This window comes from Gigantopelta aegis, chromosome 4 (assembly GCF_016097555.1).
Source record: "Gigantopelta aegis isolate Gae_Host chromosome 4, Gae_host_genome, whole genome shotgun sequence".
NCBI classification, from domain to species: Eukaryota; Metazoa; Mollusca; class Gastropoda; order Neomphalida; family Peltospiridae; genus Gigantopelta; species Gigantopelta aegis.
In genome coordinates, this window is record NC_054702.1 from 86,187,508 (window position 1) to 86,203,469 (window position 15,962).

Below are 15,962 nucleotides of genomic sequence, written 5' to 3' on the forward strand. Positions count from 1 at the left end.
AATACAATATTTTTAGAAGAAAAATGTACAGACAGATTATATATATATATATATCTACTAGAGTGCTGAAAATGTTTAAAAATAATAATGATATAAAAATACATGAAGTATTATAATAAATAGCAATCTACTACTAGAATTCCAAATATTACATCATAAATATATTATTGTTTTTAACTTGATAAAAAAAAAGTAACAAGTAAACAAAAGTGCATAAATATAATCTGAAATATATACAATAGTGTACAATGTACAGAATTATATTTTAATTTTTGATTTTAATCTCCACTTTAAATGCTCACTTGAAGAAACTGGAATATATAACATCTTGGCAGTTTATTTGGGATGATTTACAGTAAGGGTAGTTATTTCCAAAATATTGACTATATATATTGAAAATATAAGCAGTAAATTAATCTCTACTGCAAAAATTTATAATCGGGTATACAATTACTAAAAATTACCTGGGTAATAAAATCAATATATAATGTGCCCTATAATTCAGACTTGAAATAGCAAGAAAATTAACTAGGTAGATGTCATAAAAAATTAATTCTGCGTTTACTAACCAAATGTTTAACAAGAGTACCAGAGGTACATGATACGCCCATCAAGAGTTTGATAGAAAACCATAAATATTAATTAATATGTTACAGTTATGATTCAATTCTAATTGTGACCTTTTTGCAATGGGATGGATGAAGAGTTTGTTTTGGACCGACCACTATCCCAAGTTGTTCCTACATGTGGTTTGATGGTCTTGTATGCAAGATATGATAAGGACAATGATTTACTGTTATGTGCAGTAGACTGAAAAGTAGGTCACAGTGATCTAGCAATAGTACGCAACACACAGCTATCCCAAGTTGCTCCTAAGTGTGAGGTTTGATGATTCTGTATGCAAGATATCATCCGGACAAGGATTTACTGTTATGTGCAGTAGACCGTGATAAGTAGGTCACAGTATCCTAGTAATAGCACGCAACACACCACCATCCCAAGTTGTTCCTACATGTGGTTTGATGGTCCTGTATGCATATGTATGCAACATATGGTCCGAACAAGGATTTACTGTTATGTGCAGTAGACCATGAAAAGTAGTTCACAATGACCTAGTAATAGTATGTGACAAACCGCCATCCCCAGTTATTCCTACATGTGAGGTTTGATGGTCCTATATGCATATAGACTGTGAAAAATAGGTCACAGTGACCTAGTAATAGTACATGACACACTGCCATCCAAAGTTGTTCCTACATGTGAGGTTTAATGGTTCTATATGCATCTGTATGCAAGATATGGTCCGGACAAGAAAAAGTTAACAGACGGATGTACGGATGGACAACGCCACGGATGAACAATGCCACACCATAATACGACCCATCATAGATGGGCATATAAAAAGCAGTTATGACTGAAAAATGGTATAAAAAATTCTGGTTTAAAAAAAATTCCAATTGAAAATTGTTAGAAGATGCATAAGAAATTAAACCTAATAAATTCTCATGTAAAACCTCAGTTTAATTAACATTTCATATACCATGTTTGAACAGAAGTGTATAAAAAAAACCCAACCCAAAACCCATTAATACAAATACATAGAACGTAAACTGTATACATATATTTTGACTGTGGTGTTAAAGAGGTGTTAATAGTTCTTGTTACCTATTGTGGGAGGCAAAAATGGTACCATTTGATAAATAATGCTTCATCAACTCTGGAATTTAGAGCAAAATTTCTATATTAATTTTGTAATAGTTTATCACAGTATATTAGGTTTTTTTTTGTGTTTTTTTAAATCCATTTCAACCATACCTGTAAATGTATGCTTGCTTTAAGGCTGGAAATAATGAAATCGGTTTTATCCCAGAGTTAAAAATAACCCAAGACTACTGCAACTACTTAAGATTTTGTAATTGTAACATTGTTCTTTGTGCTACATTTATTTGATCATTTTAAATTCATTTACAACTCATATTACACATATTTCATATTGACATGAATTTTAACTAAAGGTTAACAAAAGTTTAATCCAGGCAGCCATATGTCTGGATGGCTGGAAGGAAAACATCATTTTATATGCCAGCACATGATATTGCTATTTGTCTATAATTTTTTTTAGCCCATAATCTAAATTTTTTATTCAAGAACATAACAATAGAAATTATGAAAATTTGTCATGAAACCTAAATACAAATGCTATTTTAAAAATAATTATGTACATGTAAACTGATTAATTGTATTCTAGAAACCGACAGACTGTTTATCATGTCCAAGACAATCTTCTCAAGTACCATCAAACTGTCTATAAACGTCTTACATAACAATCACCCTCATATAACTGACACTTGAACTACCATAATATGTGAAACAAACAATAAATTAATATTGGTGTATTGTGGGCACACTTGGCCTAAAACATGTACTGATCACAACAACCAAGCAATAAATCATTCAGCAGAGTTATTAATGAAGCAAATTACATAACAAAAGTTAAATAAATTTGTTTGGTATACACATTTTATGTCTTTAAGTATGATTAACAGATATTGTTCTTTCCTTCTTTTATTTACATTTTAGTCGAGGTTCAAACATGTTGTCCTAAGCACACATATCAGCTATCTAGCCTTTCTGTCCAGGACAGGGGTCAATGGTTAGTGGTTAGTGAGAGGTACTACTAAACCAGTATAATGGCCTTACACCAGCCTTCAGAGTTATGAATTAATTCTGGATTGGACCCAGCACTGCAACACTAACCCAGCATCTACCAGCCTTAAAACTCAGGCCAATATATCATACTAGTGTTATATTGGAATATATTTCACAATATTATGTTATATTTAATAAGTTTAGAATATACTATTACACAAAAGTTATGGAATGTTCAAGCAGCTTGAATTAATATAATTACATCAGCATACCACACCCCACAATGTTACTATGAAAATGCAATATACAAAAATACCTGTATGTACATAATCATACAATGGAATGTGAAGTGTACAGAAACAGTAATACTATGGATACATCTCATCCATTCTATTTATTTCAGCCCTGTAGGAACCGGGGAGGTGGGATGGGGAGAAGACATGCCCTCCACTTGTGAGCATTTTTTTTTTCTATCACATTAATGTTTGCCATTGTAACCAATATCTGATATAGAGTTTGCACCCGATCCATCAGTGCCCCCCACCACCCCCTACACTCCCAAAGTCGTTCCAACGGGCCTGTAATTTTCATGCCTAAATCCATTTAAGGTTTAAACATGCTCGTCTAGGCACACACCTCAGATATCTAAGTAGTCTGTTCTGAACATAGGTGAAATACGTAATTGTATTTTACAAATTAAGAAAATAAATGGAGAGAAAAATTTATAAAAAAAAAGAGTTCTTACAAAACAATGTGAAGTCACATTCTTGACAGTTATATTAGCCATTTGATTATTACAAGCTAATTAACAAAAACTAACAGATTAACAGTTTGTTCATTTTAACCATTTCATGTTGTATGAAATATATTTATTTCAACAGGAACCAACACATTTTTCAACAAATCTCACTAATTTTCTGATCCTTTTCAATTTCAAAATCGATACATTCCACAATGTAAGAACATACATGCACTTCTAAATAAAAAAGGACAATTTTCTTTTCTCAATTTACAAAAAACAATCTTGTCATAAATATAATAAGAATAATTACAACTTGTCATACTGTGAATACACGATATTACAACCTCTGACAGTTTAAATACACAATACTACGGTCCTCCGTGGCCATACTGATTAGGTGGAGAAGCAACTCTGCCAGCAGGGAGACTTGAACTCATGATGGAGCCGTAGCCAGTCCGAGGAGCCATTCTTGTAAAGCCTCTTTGACTGGGTGTCCCTCTTGGAGTACCCTTTGGAGTGTTTCTCGCACTTCCATAGTTCACAGAATGTGCATTACTGATTTCATATGGACTGAAACAAGAAGGAAAGTACATGTAGTTTACAATGACCTACGCTAGTCAATTACAACTTGAACTTGAACTATTTTAACATACACCTATACCACTATGGTTTCAGGCATGTCTATCCTGGGTCTGGTTTCTGGCAAGAAAATAAATTACAATTAACATTTTTTTATATACATGTATTTACTTTAGTCAAATGAAAAGTTAAAATTTGCTTTGTTTAACGACAACACTATAGCACATTAATTAAATAATCATTGGCTATTGGATGTCAAACATTTGGTAATTTTGACATATAGTTTTCAAAAGACAACCCGCTAAATTTTTTCCATTAGTAGCAAGAGATTTTTTATATGCATCATCCCAGACAGGATAGCACATACCATAGCCTTCAATATACCAGTTGTGGTGCACTGCCTAGAATGAGAAATAGCCCAATGGGTCTACCGACAGGGATCGATTTTAGACTTACCCCGCATCAAGCGAGCTCTTTACCACTGGGCTACCCCCCGCCCCATGTTTGGGTAGAGGCACGTTAATAAAATTACTCAACTCAGTAGGCCTAGCGTTCGTCTGAGGTAGCACAAAGCTACTTGACACAGTAGTACTAGATGAAATAAAATCACATACATTTACTGCAAAGATAGATAAACAATTAAGGCAAAAATACTGAATGGTAACAATATTCAATTTGAACTTGATAATGATATACCTTTCAAATGGATACTGCCATTAATATACTACCAGAAAAAAGAAAAAAAGGATCTTCTATATACACTCTCCCATAGACGAGACAGGACCTTTGATGTACCAGTCATGGGGCATTGGTTGGAATGGGTAAAACACTTGATCATGATTGATTGATACTATGACCCATAACACCTCAGTAAGTGTGTTACCAATAAGCTACATCCTATCCCCTATTTATTTATTTATAAGTTACCACTTACCCACAAGCAATAGTGTATATGTGTACATGGTCAGACTGGATCATACATTATACTAACTGAGCTGAAGGGAGATTCATATTAATCAAGATACTGTACCAGATGTACTAACCTGGCTGAATGAGAAACTGATTGAGAAAGATCATCCTCACTATCATATCGACGTGGATTATCAAAAAAGAACACTTTTGAACTACTATGTGATGATATGTCGCTCAGAGACTGAAAAATATAAAAATATCACAATATTAATTGATATAAAAATATACCAATATTAATTAATATAAAAATACAACAATATTAATTGATATAAAAATACATCAATGTTAACTGATATTAAAAATACACCAATATTAATTGATATAAAAATACACCAATATTAACTGATATAAAAATACACCAATATTAATTGATATAAAAATACAAGAGTTATAATTGATTTGAAAATACAACAGTATTCACCGACATAAAAATACAACAATATCGAGTACACAGTATACCACTGAGCCCACAGCTGAAGCTGATGGGAAATAGAAAATTCAATAAATATAACCTAAAATGTGTATAAACTCTTTACTATTGTATAATTTTACAAACTGTTTGGCTTTAAACCTGCAATTCTCAGAATAAATATTATTCCTGAAAAGTTAGATGTTGTATGACACCTTATAGAAGTTATCTGCAAGACCCAATACAAATAGCATTTGTATTTATTATACAGAAATATTCATCATATAATAAGAGATATTTCAGATTAATTACACAGAGGAGGTCAAAGGTACCATTATTATTATTTAATTCTTAGTTTAAATTTAAAAGAAAAAATATTTTGTGGTGTTGGATAAACAAAAACATTGTCTCCCACCCTACCATGTGCATAAGTAAATTTTAAAATGCTATTGCTAAAACTTACCACAGAATTAATTGCCCGTTTAACTCTGAAAAATAAAACTACCACAAATGTTGGAAGGACCTCCCACACAAACAGTACAATTCCAAAGGAAACATAGGCATAACCTTTTTGTAGGTTTGTGATATCAGCCTGAAAAATAAAATAACAATTAAAATTCATTAGTCATAAAACAAATTGTCAAAAGAAACAATAATATATAGTACATTACTGGAAAGACACAGATCTAATAGAATACTGATTTAACTAAAAATAAACAAGACATCTTAGAATATGTGCAATATCTGTGTGATCGAAATTTATTAAATTTAACAAAATCACTGTTCTTTTTAAAAACATAACATTACTTTGTTGTCCGTGTTTAAAAAAAAGAGAGACAAATTGGTGCAAATTCACTGTTGAATTTTAAAAAAAGACAGACAAATTGATCCAATTCACTGTTGAATTTAAAAATAGTCATACATAAATCACCAAAATAGTTGTATTTTTGAAAATGAGAAGGGAAAAAAGATGTAAGTCATTGTAGAATTTATATGAATATTGCTCTTATTTATGCAAAATTGCTAATATTTTTACAAATATGTACCTGGTCAGAAACATTGACCCAGTCATAACCAAAGCCTGGCATGCGTGACTTAACTGCTGGATATATAGATATAAAGTTGTACACTGCTCTCGAGGTAAACAGAAGTAAGATCACAACACAGGCAGCAATTGCCTGACACATCGTTGTTCCCTGAAAATAAAGACATTTAAAAAATTAAATTAAATATATAATATATATATATATTTTTACTTTTTTTTTAAAGCATTCATATGATAAATATATCATTATGATGTGATAATTACAATATTTCAAAACAAAAGTCTACTTGAATTTTGAAAGCAAGAATACACATAATTAAAATGATGCTTATATTATCTTTTTCTTATCTGTATTCAGTTCTGAACTTCCAACTTCTTGATAATACCGTAAACGTTATATGAAAATGTATAATTTATTTGCAATAAACCTCACTTCATTTCTGTGGCAAAACCAGATTAAAATGATATAAACATAGGCTTCTGTGACTTAAAACATTATCAGTAGACACGACAAAAGAAAAAGCCCACAAAACCCCCACAAAAAATGCCAATGACTTTAAAAGATATTTTTAATTTTCATGTTCCACATTATTCGCAAATGTAATTTATAAAAAATAATTTAAACAAATGTCTCACCTTTGCCTCTAACACCAAACTGGATGAAGACAACTTGGACATTTTGTATATGCAGAAGGATAAAAGAATTCCGAAAATCACAAATAAGGTTTCATTAATAGCAACACGAACATACAGCAGTTCCATTGGAATTGATTTGTAGGATTTTTCATGTAGCTTAACTATCATTGCACACACAATGTTTGAGACGAAGAACAAGATAATGGCAATTATTACCAAGACCCGCAATGGACGCCTGTGGAGAGAGAAAAAAAATTTTTTGGCATGGTTTTAATAATGTTTCTTAATAATACCATGTTTGCATTATACAAAACATACAAACAAAAACAGTCAAACCTGTTTTGAACAGCCGCAAAATGGACAGCAATATATGGCTTTTTAAGATAGGAAGAGCTATGATTTGGAAAAAAATTCATAAAATGGCCTCTTAACATAGGTGGCTATAATGCTAAACTCAGACTGTTAACTGTCTCAACAAAGTTGGCCAACTCAATGGTTGCATTGTAATTTCCCCAACTGCCAACTTACAATGGGTGTGCTCAGATTAACAACTAATTGGTTGTAGAAGTTGTATATGACGAAAATCAACTAGCAACAAAAGTCGTAGAAATCACAAGGGCAAAAAGTTGGCCAACTTTGTCATGGCAGTTGGTAGTCTGAGCCTAGCATTAAAGGTGACTCTTTTAACTCTACTAGCAAATACTGTCAAACATGCTATTAAAGTTACTCAACAAGCCAGCTGTCAATAAGCAGCACTAGACCCTCCCTTATGTTTCTTCTTTTCTTAACAACTTGTTCTTAAAAATAAAATAACAAAATGATTGCAAAATTAAATTTAATATAAAATTGTTCATTCCCAACATGAATACTCCCTGACAAAATACTACTTTCCATATTTATAATAAGTAAAAAAAAAAAAAAAAAAAATATATATATATATATATACAAACATTTTGATTTTAAAATTTAAAGCGGGATGTAACCATAAACACAAACATATTTCTTACTTGAATTTGCTTGGTTCATATTTAGCTCTAGCTTTAAAGACAACCTGAAAAATAAACAAAATCAAATTTAAATACTGAAAATTTTTTTACTCTAAAGTACATTAGGCCTATTGGAATACACCATGTTATGACCAAAGCCAATTATAATTTGGAATAAATCAGAAAATAGGAGATGCAGAAAACAAATTCTGCATGATAACCCCACTAAACTGGACACCGACGGAACCAAATAAAAACTCGGCTTTTAAGGTGTATTTGATTTAGAGAGGCTCTGTTATCTACTGATATTTAAAAAGATATAGTAAAAACATACTCTTTTTTTGGGAATTCTGGTTTACAGAGGGTCTGGTTTTGAGGGGTTTTATTGTACTGTACTTTGTTAAACATATTAACTGAACTGAATAAAAAAAAAAATATTTTCCAAATACCCGGTACTGGTTATATTTTTTTTCATTCCAAAGAGCACTGTTCAAAACATTTAATTGTTGTGTAATTATTCTGACTAGTACAGTGAAACCTCTCAAAACAGGACCCTCTGTAAACCGGAATTTCCTCAAAACTGGATGTTTTTCATTTAAATATCAGTAGAAAATTGAACCTCTCTAAACCGGACACCTCTTATCACCGGACTTTTACTTGGTCCCGAGGGTGTCTGATTTAGAGAAGCTTCACTGTACAATAAAACGTTTCAAAACAATACCAAATTAGAACCAGCTGATTTATCTCAATTTAAACAGGTCTATTTGGGGGATTTTTTATCAACATGTTTTACTTTCTGTCTGACATTTGCTGGATTAACCTCTTCTATTTTTGAAAATGTCAATATCAATACATATATTTATTTTATTTAACTCATTTGTATTCAAATAAGATTTTAGATAATCTTTTGAAAGTGAATTAATTAAATTTTAAAACTTGTCACTAAAATATAGGTATGAGTTAGTGATGGCTATTGAAATACATTTTGATTTGTTCATGTGTGTATATATTATAACACTCTCCCATGTTGGCAATGATTCACTGGTACAAGAAATAACTACTGTAGTTTAGTTTCAAATACCGAGTATGATATATAACCCAACAGCTATACATGGCATCAGATACAAAACTATTTTGTTTTGTCCTGCCGTGACAAACTGATAGTAACAATCAACAAGTACAAAGAGATATCAGTCATGTGAAAATGAGAAGTCTGCTGCTGATGTTTACTGGGTAACCGACCTCATTATTCTCGGTTCACTTTATTGATTGACACGGACAGAGAAACTAAACTATGTAAACAATGATGTACCGGTAGTCATTGATTATATATAATTATATATTATTTACTGAACTTGTAAAAAGTATCTATACTAAATCAAGAAAAACTATTCATTGTTGGGGGTGGGGGACACATTTATTTTCTCTCTGAACTATCTTTAAATCATAAACAGTAAATGATATGAGCCGTCAAATGTGAAAACCTACAACCTAGCATGACATCAGAAACCAAGTAAATGTGGACCAAAGTTTGATGTTGTTTACTTTGTTGTTTAATGTGATGTTATTCATCCTGTATATTTACAACATATACTCTGTCAAAAAAGAAACGCATAGGCGAAATATTCATGGAATTATCTCTTTAATACAAAGTGGCATAATTTCGTGTTTATGTTTGTATTACAGTAAAATTTGACATGAGTATGTGACAATGTTCGTGCTATGAACTGACGGCAGTGGAGGTGTTTTCGTCACCAAACAGCGTCGTATGAGGGCGCTGAAATCAGTACCTTGTGTGGCCACCAGCAGCAGCAATAACTGCACGACATCTCCTTGGCATAGACTGAATGAGTCTCTGAATCTGGGCACATGGAATCCTAGCCCATTCTTCCTGCAGTGCATGTGACAGTTGCGGAAGCATCTGAGGCTCCAGGTTACGCTGGCGTACACGTCTGTCCAGTTCGTCCCATAGATGTTCAATGGGGTTGAGATCTGGCAACCTTGATGGCCATGGCAGCACATTAATGTTTTCATTCTGTAGGAAATCCATTGTTACACGTGCCATATGTGGTCTGGCATTGTCCCGCTGAAAGAGTTCTCTCTGTCAATCCATGGGAAGTATGTGACGGCAAAGAATTTCATCCCAGTAGCGTACAGCTGTCAGGTTGCCTTGTACGAACACAAGTTCACTTTTGCCGGTGTATGAGATGGCTCCCCACATCATGACACTCCCTCCACCAAATCTGTCAACTTGGGCGACACAATTGTTGGCAAAACATTCATTGCGGTGTTTGTAAACATGTTGTCGTCCATCACGTCGCTGTAGAAGGAAACATGTCTCATCACTGAACTATACTCGCTACCAGTTTCCCAAGTTCCACCCCTGTATATTCATACACCACCGAACACGTAAATGTTGATGTTGACGTCGCAGGACGGGGCCAACATACGGTCTCCTAGCCCATAAACCCGTTTCTCGAAGTCGGTTCCGAATGGTTTATGCAAACACCCTTCTCAAACCAGGTATGCGAAATAGAAATGAGGCATCATTGCGAGCATTGCAGCTTTAAATACCCATCACTACCCAAATCTTTTCCCAGAGTTTCACGTGCATTTGCCAAAATCTGACCATTTCACATCGATTTCCTGCAATTGTCGCACAACATGCATTAAATTTGTTTTAGGGTGCATTTGAGCATGCTGTCCCATTCCAGGAACATTAACAAACATGGTCATTCAGCAACACTGTACACAAAAACCCCGATATTTTGTAAAATCAAACACTTTTCCTCTTTCCCTATCACCTATGCGTCTCTTTTTTGACAGAGTATATAATTAAGATATTTAGTTTTTCAAGATTATTACCTGTTATATGTACAGAAAAAATGTATATATGTATTTTGCTTTTGCCAATTTGTAGGTTTTCCCCATGGTTGTTTTATCACTGAATGTTTATAAACAGCACTGATGCATTGTTGTTGTTGTTTTTTATCCACTGACACCCAGTAGTCAATGTTTTTGTTAATGCTAGAATGTAATTAAACATTTATTCACTCACTGGCTATGGATATGATGAAATGGGTTAGGTTTCACTTGCATGTGTTGCAACTAATGCACGTGCAAAAGCTAGCAATTGTCCCAGAGGAAAAGATGAAATAGACTTGAATGGAATAATTTCGATGAGCTTCACATTGAATGCATTATATAAGTTGGCCAGATGTGCTAACATGAAATGAGAAGGAAGGAAGGAAGGAAATGTTTTATTTAATGACACACTCAACACGTTATTACGGTTATATGACGTTAAGGACCACACAGATATTGAGAGAGGAAACTGGCTATCGCCTACTCTTTTCATTTAGCAGCAAGGGCTCTTTTATATGCACCATCCCAGACAGGATAGTACATACCATGGCCTTTGTTACACCAGTTGTGGAACACTAGCTGGAACAAGAATTAGTCCAATGGGCCCACCGATGGGAATCAATCCTAGATCGATCACACATCAGGCGAGCGCTGTACCACTGAGCTACGTCCCATCCCAACATGAAATGGGATACCGATAGTTGTAAAATGAGTCTCGATAAGATGACATGGGCTTAATCAATCCACTTGATTTAAATTTTTATTGGAAATACTCTTTTTTTTCAGTTCGATGCCCTGTGATCATCAAAACCCATGGGGTACTGTTTTCCATTAATCATAGCAGTGGGGGATTATGTTAGAATATAATAATATACTGTAATATAAAAATTTATAATATGGACTTTCGGTTCCATGATTTTGCCAATATGCTACAAAAAACTACAAGTGTTAACTTTAAGTTTGTTTTTATTAATTGGAATAAAACCGACTTGTGAAGTGGATGAGATGGATAACAATAAACTGAAGATAGTACAGCAAGATAAGTCTGAGTGGGTTAAAGAAAAATTATAGTTTGTTTTGTTTAACACCACCACTAGACGACATTGATTTATTTATCATCAGCTATTGGATGTCAAACATTTGGTAATTCTGACATATAGTTTTAGAGAGGAAACCTGCTACATTTTTATTTAGTAGCAAGGGATCTTTTATATGCACTATTCCACAGACAGGAGAGCACATACAACAACCTTTTATATACCAGTCATGATTTATTGACTGGAATGAGAAATAGCCCAATGGGCCCACTGGCAGAGATCAATCTCTGACTGACTACTTTCCACTGGGCTATGTATGGGATTTGTTTGGGTGGAACTGGATAAATGGTTAACATTAAAACAGGATATAGTATACAATGGAACAAGCATGGATGGCATGGGTATTTTTAATTGCATGTGACAAGAAAGACTTTGATTGTAAAATGACAAAACACAAATAAAGATGAACAGGATATCTAAAAGACTCTAAACAGTTTTAATGGGTTTGGATATTATGAATTATATAATTACTTAACACAATGATAATACTCAAAACTGGTCTCTTTGAAAAACTGGAATCATCTCAAAATTGGATATTTTTCATGTTCTTTTAAAAACTCCTGTAAAATGGATACCCCTCAGTTCATGACATTTTACTTATCCCTTGGGTGTTTCACTGTATTTGGGATGGGATACATTTTGATGTTTGATGTTATGATTACGTCATGTTGACTATAGGATCACTTTTAATAGATGACATGGCTTGAGCTTTAACTATTTAATGTCAATATAGCCTAATTAACATGATCTATCACCACAGTAATGATGGATGGACATCCAGCATGGTTTTTTTTTTTATGAATTTGGTGATAGATGTGAAAATGCTGAGATAAAACTAAAGTTATTACATTACAAAATCGGCAAGTTGTCACATTTTTTCATTAATTTGGTGATATAGCTATTATTAATGAGCAAACAAAGTTGAAATTAGATGGTAACTGGCTGGTAACACTGAGTACTGTAGACATTATTATTATTTTATAAATGACTGGTATATCAAAGGCCATGGTAAATGAAATTGAATGTGAGAAAATGCACAATAGTGATTCCTTGTTGTAAATATGTAGGAATTCTATACTACTAGTAGCCTGTGTAAAACCAGGTGGTATTCCTGGGAACATAGTCAAATCAAATACATTGTAATTGAATCTAAGATGGACTGGAGTTCAAAAATAATAATACGACCACCACAATCATCACCATTATAAATAATATGATCGTAATAAATAAGATCACCACAATTATAATGATGATGATTATTAGGCCTATCAGTATCATTATCATCATCAATTTAGTGAATCACTGGCTTTGTATTAATGGTGTATGTTACTCTTTTTGCAGTGGGTTTTTTTAAAAAATCTTATTACCATAGATTTAACAGTCATGCATTTATAACACATACTTTCTTAATAAAAAAATAAAACTATGATTAAATATATCCTGTGAGCATGACTGAAAAGATGGTGTTGGACAGCTATCAGTACTGTACTGATTTTGATCTAATAGAATGGTCAGTAGGACAACAGAGGGTGTTAACAAAATGGTAAAAATTAAACAGGACCCCATGCTAAAACATTTATTTGGATTTATGTTTTGATAGACCCTCACTGGAAGCATTATGGGCTACATTCTTGTTTTAGGTGGATTTCAGCTGGATTAGATAGGTTTGTTGGATAGAATACAATGAGCTTAGTATAGTACTTACATTTCATATATCTATTTCATAGGATTGAATTAAATAACATAAGCAATACAATTAACTGGACTGGATGGCAAAGGTTTTGGATTTTATGAAATTGAACTAATAAATTCTGGTTATATGGTTATAATATGATGTTCATACAACTTTTTAATGACTCCTAAAGGTATGATCTACTAGTAACACAGCATAAAACCACACAAGTAGGAGACACAAGTAGTGGCCACTGTTGCTACTGCCAGATATTAAAATTAAAAAACAAAATTTAATTTCATTAACCTGCTTATTAATTTTGTTAAAAATATTAAGATTGAAAAAGTGGAGTAAATAGAAAAATATATAGTACAAGTAGACTGATGAATTTTAAAATAATTTTGAACCATTAGACACAGGACTCACCCTGTCCATTCAACCCCTGCAATTGCCCACGGAAAACGGTAATGCCGTGGAATTTTAAATTCTCCATGGCAATTTTTTTTTGCCTTGAACTATATTTAGGTTTTTTTTTTTTTTTGCCGTTAACATTTTCTTAATTGTAGGGGTTGCCATTGCCAAATTTGCCAATTGCTCATTTTCATACATTTAGCCACTTTTTAAAAATGTTCAAGGAAAAAGTCTCCAAATATCTGAAAACTGATGAATACTAAATAATTTATTCCAGTGTGAGCCCTGAGAAAATTAAAGTTACCATACTTTTAGGTGGACAATAAAAATGCTTCCGAGATAAAATTAAGGATTATGCACCTCAGATGTGAAGGACTGATATAAAAGCCTTCATATTTCCTGTACCCAAATAGACTATAATTTTCTACTCTCAACAGAAACAGAGTACTCTCTCTCCCCCCCCCCCCCCCCCGACCTTTTTTTTGAAAACTTACCTGAGCAAAGAACAACACCAAGAGACACAATGTCGTGAACTGAAGACAGACAGGCAAACCATATAAAATCCAATAGACTGGCCATGGCAGGTCATTAGCCAAATCACAGTTGTTGAAGTAAAAGGAAAAGAGGGACACCCTGAGACCAGAAAACAACAAACACAGATACAAGAACACTGTCTGGTAACTGAAACGTTTGTGACGATAGTACCAAATCATCCATAGCTGCACATACACTATTAAGAACAACAGTGCATACAGTGATACATACACAACTGTCAAGCTCAGTTCGACACTCGGGGATAACGCTGGTTTCAGACGAGGAAACGATTTTAACGGGGCATCCCCCGAACCCTCTCGTAAAATGACATTGTCATCATTAGACAGTCTGCTTGTTGGCAACAGCAAGATGTTAGGATATAAAACGGAAAATCTATCCGACACCCGCATGTTTAATTCGCCATGTCTGGTAAAATAATTACATTTCCCTTTTCATATTATGCTAACAATTCTTCCTGCGCAAGGCCCGCCCTCGGATACGGAAGCAGCTGATTTTGTTTACGAGACCTTGACCTTTAATATTTAACCTGTTGTTAGAACAAAACACTTAAAACGACAACAACCAAAAAAACATTCATACATAGCATTCAAAGTTGAAAATAATATAAAAATTACAGGGTTCATAATTATATAACTTTAACTTTAAATAATAATATTATGTGTTTATTATCATGTCTATTGGGTCTAAAATAACACGACATCATGATCATTAATCCCGATGAGGCAACAGAGACTTCTGTGTTAATGTCATGGTTCATCGTTATATTTATTTAGGACTAAAACATCAGAAACTGTCATTTAATATAAACTAATTTTGATAAAATATTCAGTGGTTGACTTCGACTGTACTGATTTACGGTATCAGGTCGTTTCGTAACCATACCGTTTCGTACTATACCGGTTCGTACCCAAAAGCATACCAGTTCGTACCCAAAGGCATACCAGTTCGTAACCAGAGGAACATCGGCATACCAGTTCGTACCCACATTTGTACATGTTATTTAATGAAAAACAAAACAACAAAAATCCAAGCCAACTGCATTTTAATAATTAGCGATTAGAAATTGTCACGAAGAATCATGTCAAGCGAAGTCAGCTTATTTGTTGATATATTTCAAACACATAACATTTTTCTTTTTACATGACAAAAAACTTTTTATGTACAAACATAATAATATTTACAAACATAGTAATATTAACATAATTATATAATTATATATAGAGATATTGAAACCCAGTACATTCATACAATTGTATTTATGGTAAAGGTAAATGTGAAATTAATAAAAATTTATATGTTGGTATATTTCTCAAAACTTTCAAAATGTGACCTATTTAGCACCGA

The 15,962-nt window shown here is 33.1% G+C and overlaps 1 protein-coding gene across 1 annotated transcript; it reads right to left on the bottom strand.

The window, feature by feature from the left end:
* Window positions 1-706: 706 nt before the first annotated feature.
* LOC121371294 (G protein-coupled receptor 137Ba-like) lies at window positions 707-15,087 on the bottom strand. Its single transcript, XM_041497087.1, has 7 exons — window positions 14,558-15,087; window positions 8,040-8,083; window positions 7,033-7,267; window positions 6,398-6,547; window positions 5,815-5,943; window positions 5,014-5,123; window positions 707-3,961 (listed from the first exon to the last, which is right to left on the bottom strand). Exons 1-7 carry the CDS (start codon window positions 15,005-15,007, stop codon window positions 3,760-3,762), a joined length of 1,320 nt encoding a protein of 439 aa, XP_041353021.1. The 5' UTR covers window positions 15,008-15,087; the 3' UTR covers window positions 707-3,759.
* Window positions 15,088-15,962: the final 875 nt, after the last annotated feature.